This window comes from Pygoscelis adeliae, unplaced genomic scaffold, assembly GCF_000699105.1.
Source record: "Pygoscelis adeliae isolate BGI_AS28 unplaced genomic scaffold, ASM69910v1 Scaffold288, whole genome shotgun sequence".
Classification (NCBI taxonomy): Eukaryota; Metazoa; Chordata; class Aves; order Sphenisciformes; family Spheniscidae; genus Pygoscelis; species Pygoscelis adeliae.
This window is the reverse complement of record NW_008825264.1, coordinates 399,614-407,232: the sequence shown is the minus strand read 5'-3', so window position 1 is coordinate 407,232 and position 7,619 is coordinate 399,614. Positions and strand designations below refer to the sequence as shown.

General features: G+C 56.2%; 1 protein-coding gene across 1 annotated transcript; it reads right to left on the bottom strand.

Moving 5' to 3' along the window:
- Positions 1 to 3,402: 3,402 nt before the first annotated feature.
- On the bottom strand, positions 3,403 to 7,618 carry LOC103921602 (protocadherin-10-like; the record flags this gene model as incomplete). Its single annotated transcript, XM_009329594.1, has 4 exons — positions 3,403 to 3,662; positions 3,888 to 3,976; positions 4,081 to 4,139; positions 5,360 to 7,618. Coding segments are annotated over 4 exons (2,667 nt in total), but the record flags the coding sequence as incomplete, so codon positions are not given.
- Position 7,619: the final 1 nt, after the last annotated feature.

Genomic DNA, 7,619 nt, shown 5'->3' with positions numbered 1-7,619 from the left:
GGCAGCTTTCCTGCTGTTGTAAAAGCAAATCTCAAGCTGGCTGGCAGGTCTCTGAAAGCCAGATTTGCCTCTGGATCTCTGAGTGAGCTGGAACGTATGAGAGGGGCATATAGAGAGCGTGCTGTTGAGTATGTCTCCGAAGTGGCTTTCATGCCCAGTGCATTACCAGACTACAGAAACCAGCTAATGCTCATGAACTGTGCAGGAGTGTAAGCACAGGAAGAATTGTAAAAATAACTGGTTGTAGAGCAAAGACCTTGCATTTTTAATGACACCCTGTCCCTGTGGGAGATCTTCAAAGGAGATCTCATCTATTAGATGGACAATTCTGACCAGGCACGCCCTTTGAAGAAGGAATAGTAGTGTGGTTGAACTAGGTTTAAGCAAGTGCTCTCTCCCTTAAAGCAAGTCCCTTTTTATTGTCCTTTTTATCGATACGTTGATTGAGAAGAGAGATTGAAATTTAGCTCTTGTCAGTGCAGGACTTCTTTCAACCAAGCAGAAGGAGATCCTCAGGGAATGTGGGGTGCTGGGGCCTGAGCTGGGCTCTGTGTTGACCCTCAAATCCCTTTTGAAAGAGGCCTGACCTTGTATTATGGTGCAAACCTAGGGATCAGCGAGAGGCGCAGACGTGTGTGTGAGCCTTAGTTGTAGGGGTTAAAAAATGTCAACAAAACACACTGGAGAATGACACACTCGTGGGGAGGTGGCAAAAGCTGGCTGCTTCATTGCTCAATCTCATGAATTTCCAAGGACAGGGGTGCAAAGTGTCCATTTAAAATGCCTATGTGTTTTGGGGCTCAATTTTGAGACCTCCCTTTGGGAAGCCACACCTGGGAATCTGATCCAAAGCGCCAGCTCCACGTGTTCATTTAGATCCTGGTTACGATGAAGCACATGTACTGGGTACTTTTGCTATGTGAGCTAAAACCGAGATAACGGCTTGGCCCTGCTGTAGAGGGGCTGTGGCTGAGCCCCTGTGGGCTCGCTGGAGAGGGGCTGCAGTCCTCTCCTAACGCCTGACCGGCACCTCCTGAAAGTGGCAGGGGAGATATTGCGAGAGCTAATCTGGGAGAGGGAGATGCTCGCTGGCCCTACAGGGAGTCAGGTCCTTTTGATGCTTTCATTACTTCTTGAGGCTGTTGTTAATTTTATTGTATCACTTTACAAAATCCACTTGTTCTTTTGAAGCAGTGAAACAGGCTAATGCTGTACAGGGGTCTCAGGCAGTGGCTGTTTGGGGTTCTTTTTTTACCCTTACCACTCTGCAGAGGCCATTGAAGAATGCATTCGGCAGCATAAAATCCTTTGTCCTACCGTCTTAATTGGGATAGGGAATATTTCATCTACTGACAGCCAGGCAGATGTGAGCTGGGACTGAAGTCACCAGAAGCAGTCAGGTCCCTTTCATGTCCAAAGCACTGTCCTTCTGGGTCCCTGACTCCCATGGGGCCCTTTTGAGTGTTCCCTGCCCCCTGCTTCCCCTAAAAAGCATGTTACCCGCTTGTAGACAAGGACTTTTCTGGGTTAATCCCAAAAGCCGCATTGCAGCCTCCCCAAGCCAGTCACTGAGCAAGCAGGGGGTAAGAGAAGGACAGCCACACCATGGCCAACTCAGGACTTCATCCAAAGGTGAACCACTTCCCACATCAAGTCAAGAGTCATCCCACCAGCAGATACCGGCTTGCCTACTCCTAGGTAGTTTGTCCCTACGCCTGGCACACATCCAGGTTATCCCTGCGACTCCCGAGGCAAGCTGGTGGGTGGTGAGCATCTAGGGGAAAGCTTAAACGAACCTTAGAAAGCAATGCACAATAACAACAATAAGCCGTTACTGCCAGATCCAGCCCCTCCCCCCAGCAGTTCAAAGCCCTCTATGCCCGCGCCTTGGTGCAAATCCCTGCAGAGTCTCTGCCCAAGCTGGAGCGTGGAGCAAGGAGCGGTGTGACATCTCCAGCACACAGCTCCTCCTGGCCATGACCCCAAAGTGCTCCTGAGTCCAGGCAGGGAGGGAAGGGGACCTTGAGCCCCCAGCATCCGCATGAGGTGAACAAAATAAGCTCTCCTAGGCAGCTCCAGCAACTCAGGAGGCCAGAGGGACATGCACGTCTGCTGGAGCCGAGAGACCTGCTCCAAGTTTTTTTTTTCCTGCTGTCATGTGCAGCTCAGGGACAGGCAGGAGCCAGGGTGAGCTATTAAAATACAATTTATTGGTACAAATCAGACAGTGTGAAACAAACTTGTTTTAGAAAGAGCTGTCATGTTCTGCACAGACGGATTGGAAATGAGCTGTCCCGTGACAGGAGCGATTGGCAATGCTGGCTGACAGACCGGGTGGACAGGTGTAGGGTGAGCAGGGCAGGGGAAGAGACTGTTCTGGCGCTGGAGTTCTGCCCTTGAGGGCTCCTGGCAGCCAGCTAAAAGTCCTCAAAGAGAAGCAGGGCGCAGTGGGAGATATCTGTCCTATGCAGGTGGGGCCCCCAGTGCAGGGGTTCCCCCAGTCATTCAGGACTTGGGGAAAACAGAGATCCGGGTGAGGGCAGGGGAAGGAGAGAAGAGGACTGTCACCTGTGCTGGGGCCCCTCTGATGGCTGGAAACTGTCTTTTGTTCAGATGATGTTGCCTTGGGCTAGAGAGTTACCCAGCAGGGCCTCACCTTGTGCATCTCTCAGCTGCTTAAACTAACAGCTCTTCTGGCCATCCAATCTGTGTGTGCTCCAGCCCATGCTGCTCCCGGAGCAAAGGCTGGCTGTGTGTCCTGGACTTTGGGTCTCCAGCCCTGCAAGTGTCGGGTCAGGGTTTGAAGGGAAGCACCCATAATGGCTGGATTTTGCACTCACGTCCCAGAGAAGCCAGACACCAATGGCTGCTCTGGACATGCAACACATCCCACTGGATCTCAGGGACAGAGCAATGGTCACTGCCCCAGTACGTAGGGTCAGGCTTGACTGAACCAGGCTTGATCTGCATACATTTTCCATGCCTACTGGGACAGAAATACAGGCATGCAGCTCAGTACATTCACACAGCCAGACAAGACAAAGAGGTGACAATGTTTACAGAGATGGGTGTCCCTAAGGGGACATGGGAATGGGTAAACTCAAGGCAGATTTGCTTAAATCTGGTCATATGGACCCCCAACAGCACCTGCTGCCAACACAGGTCTGCAGGATGAGATGGGAGAACTGCCCCCGCCCCCCCCCCTGCCCATCCCTATCACTTCTCAGTCTCTTGCTTCTTAAATCCTTTCTCCATGTGCTGGTGAGCCACTGTCTCAGCAGCCCCGCAAAGTCCTGAGTGGTCCATACATGGAGCTGTGTGCTGCAGGTGGACCTAGCAGCTGAAATAATGCGAGTGATTCCCAGGGCCTTGGGCAGAGCAATCCAGGCCCAGCGCTGGTCACTATTTCAGGTCATTGTTGATAACCACACTGTCGTGCATGTCACAGTAAGTTGTCATCTTCTTCCTCTTGCCAAAGGTGGAGAAGCTGTTCTTGTTCTCCCGGCCCAGGAAGAGGGGCCCATCTTTGCTGGAAAGCAGAGTGGGGGTGCCGGGGATGTAGACATTGTGCTGATAATCCAGAGCTGGGATGTGTCCTGGGTACAAGGGGCTGTACTGGGGTGTCCAGATGCTGTTGGTGCCTGCCGAAGCCTTCTGAAACTCTGGAGGAAAGATGAGCGTGAGACTGACTCAGGGGAGGTTACATCCATAGCTCAGTGGGACAGTGACATTCATGTGTCACCATCCTCCCTTCTGGGGCCTGGACACCCCTTCCATGCCACAAAACTCTACCACTGCTAGGAGCAGGGATGTGTCCCCCCTCCCCTGCATCTCCACCAAGCGACAAGAGGGTCTGCTCTTCCCAGCCCCAGAGCCCCAATACTCACCAGAGACAGGGGTCACCAGTGTGCACAGCCTCTCATGCTCCTTCTGGAGGGCTCTGTGGATTTCCCCCACGTCCTCCAGGCTCTGGGAGCTAAAGAGAGGAGACCGGTTCAAAGCTGCATTGGAGATAACCTCCCTGTCCCGACATCCCCCTTCCACCCGCTCCCTCTGTTCCCGCAGTGCCGGATTTGGTACCTCTTCAAGGCAGGTCGCTGCGTGCTTGGAGGCAGCCAGTCCATGTTGGGCTGTTTGATCTGGAAAACACAGGGAAGGGCAAGGCTGGTTATTGGGACCTTCTGTTAATCAGCCCCGGGACCCTCTGTTAATCAGCCCAGCCCTGCCAGCACAAGGCTTCAGTAGCTGGGGATGCAGGACTCCATCACCTCCTTTGTGGAGAAGGAAGCTGCACATTCCCATTTTAGGGAAACTAAGGCAGTGTTGAACCAGCCTGTTCCCTTCTGGACATTCCCCACCTTCCTGAGACATTGGGGTTGTCTGGGGCTTGCTCTCCGTTTCTGGGAGAGCCAAGGTCTGTCCTTCCAGGGAGAGAGAGGGGCTTTTCCTATTTCTGCTAATTTTAAAAAGCCTTTTTTGCAGGTGCCATGGTAACTTAGCCCAGGTCTCAGGCACCAAAGGGTGAGAGGTGCGGAAATTGGCTGCATACCCAATGTCCCAGGGGGGTTGCAAACAACTAGGGGAAAATCCCATTGACATATTAGAGAAGGGAGTCCAGCAGTGCAAGGAGACACGTGGGGAGAGCCTCTTGGCAGCGAGTCTTGGGCTCTCCTTAGAAGGAGAGAGCTTGTTTTATTAAAAGTCAAACGTAAGTGGATTAGACGCCTCATCACTCTCCATCCTTGTAATCGTGTTTTCAAGAGTCTTTCATCAGAAAAATTAGACATTCCTCATTTCAATACCTAACAAATGTTGACATCAAAATCCCGCCCCGAAGACCCCACTTCCTCCCTGCCAGCGCAGCCCAGTGCGGCACAGCGGCCGGGCCTGGGTGCCAGAACCAGGGGCACAAGCAGTCTGGCGGGGCCGGGTCCAGCCCCAGGTGCAGCAGCGGGACACTGTGGACCCCCGCTGGCACAGGGGAAGTGGGGCAGCGGCAATGCAATGCTCAGGCTGTCCCAGCGTGAATTGCTCACCCCTAGGAAGCAGATGCCATCCCCACCATCCCATCCGCACCGGGGCACCGGAGCATCTCCGTTGCCTGTAATGGATGCAAAAGGCAGTGGGAAGGGATTTCCTCTCATCTCAGCTGAGCCTGACACTCCCCTGGTAATTAGACCCGTCAGGAAGCTCGGTGGAGAGTTTCCCGCTGCCTGATGGCTCCTAATTCCCACACTGATCAAAGGCGCCGGTTATTCTCTGGGAAAAGCCGTGCCTGGTTTCTCCCACAGCAGAGGCTGAGAGAGGGGGCCAGGGGGACCCATAGAGCACCAGTAAGCAGCGCCAGACATGGCATTACCTGCTTGGATACACGGAGATGCTGGCCCAGCTGGGACTGCTTCCCGGGGTCTTTCTCGTTGTTCCGGGGGGGGCTGCAGGGTTTGAGGAACATGAAGTCACTCTGGGCAGACTCAGGACCGAGGCAGACCTTGTAGCAGTAGCCCGGGGGGCCGCCCCCGGGTATGTCGAGGCAGGTGGCAGCCGTGGTACCTGCTGGGGGCTGCACCGTCAGGTTGGATGTCTTCAGGCCCTCAGGGGAGGGTCTGGACCCAGGGCAGCAGTGGCAGAGGGGTGGTGAGCAGCCGTCACCTTGGCGGGAGCAGCGCTCGCCACGGCACCGAATGGCTGTGAGGATGAGGATGGCAAGGAGGAAGGTGAAGGAGATGGAGCCCAGGGAGACAAGGAGGTAGAGGGTGAGTGGGGAGGATGAGGAGGCCTCCGGGGGGAGGCTGAACTCGCTGAAGTCAGAAAGAGTCTGAGGCATGGTCTCCACCACCGAAAGCAGGAGGGACACGGTGGCTGAGAGGGCTGGCTGCCCACCATCACGCACCTGCACCACCAGCCGCTGCCGGGTTGCATCCTGCTCCAGAAAGGAGCGGAGGGTGCGCAGCTCACCTGTGTCTGGTGCCACACTGAAGAGGGTGAAGTCAGTGGCCTGGAGGAGGCGGGAGTTCAGCCCCGCATCCGCATCCACCGCCGACACTGTGCCCACAAGGTAGCCAGGCCCAGCTGATCGCGGCACCAGCTCGGTGGCCATGGAGCCATTGCGCAGCATGGGGGAAATGATGACTGGGGCGTTGTCGTTCTGGTCCAGCACAAAGATGTGGACGGTAACGTTGGTGCTGAGGGGGGGGAAACCCGCGTCCTGGGCTTGCACATGGATCTGGAAGCTGCGGATCTGCTCATAATCGAGGGAGCGCAGGGCATACATGTGCCCACTGTCCGAGTTGATAGACACGTAGGTGCCCACAGGCATGCCATGGATGTGCCCATCGGCAATGGAGTAGGACAGGTAGGCGTTTTGTTGGCAATCAGGGTCCAATGCGCTGACGGAGCAGATAGAGGCACCTGGCGCGTTGTTCTCCATTACGTAGACGCTGTAGGAGGGCTGGAGGAAGCGTGGGGCGTTGTCGTTCACATCGGACACCAGGATGGTGAGGGTGCTGCGGGTCAGCAGGGCGGGGGAGCCCATGTCCCGTGCTGTGATGCTTACATTGTACTCGGGCACAACCTCCCGGTCCAGCGCTTGCGTGGTGACCAGTGTGTAGTAGTTGCGGAAGGAGGAGTGGAGCTCGAAGGGTACATCGGGGCTGACCTCGCAGATCACATGCCCATTGTCCCCAGAGTCCCGGTCCAGAACACTGATGACAGCGATGACAGTGCCTGGTGGGGCATCCTCCAGCACAGGCGTGGACACAGAGGTGAGGGTCACCTCTGGCGCATTGTCATTCACATCGAGGAGGTGCACAAGCACCCGGCAGTGCACGGCCACAGCCGAGGGTCCACGGTCCTTGGCTTGCACGTAGAGCTCATGGAGGTTTGCCCGCTCGTAGTCCAGGGGGCCCTTCAGCAGCACCTGCCCACTCCGGGGCTCTATGTGGAAGAGCTCCCGGACGCGTGGTGGTGCATGCCCACTGAAGGAGTACTCGATCTCTCCATTGGGGCCCTCATCCAAGTCAGTGGCATTGAGCTGGATGACCAGGGTGCCGGCAGGGGCATCCTCAGGAAGGCTCACGCCGTACGAGGACTGGTCAAAGGCAGGCACGTTGTCATTCGCGTCCAGCACCGTGACAAGGATGTGAGCTGTGCCTGAGCGCTCGGGGACACCGCCGTCGAGAGCGGTGAGCAGCACCCGGTGCGTGCGTTGCTGCTCGCGGTCAAGGGTGCGCTCCAGCACCAGCTCTGCAAACTTGCTGGCGTCACTGCGCGTCTGCACCTCGAGTGAAAAGAAACCGTTGGGGCTGAGCCGGTAGGTGTGCACCGAGTTGGTACCCATGTCAGGATCCTGGGCACTCTCCAGTGGGAAGCGGGCACCGAGCACAGCAGACTCAGCCACCTCCAGCACATACTCTTGCCAGGGGAAGGTGGGCGCGTGGTCATTGATGTCCAGCACCTCCACCTCAACGCGGTAGAGCTCCAGCGGGCTCTCGACGAGGAGCTGCAGGTGGAGCAGGCAGGTCCCCCCGGCCTCGCACACCTCCTCCCGGTCAATCCGCTCGTTCACGAAGAGGATCCCGTTCTCCAGGTTCACCTCCAGGTGCTGCCTGGCCCCGGCCCGC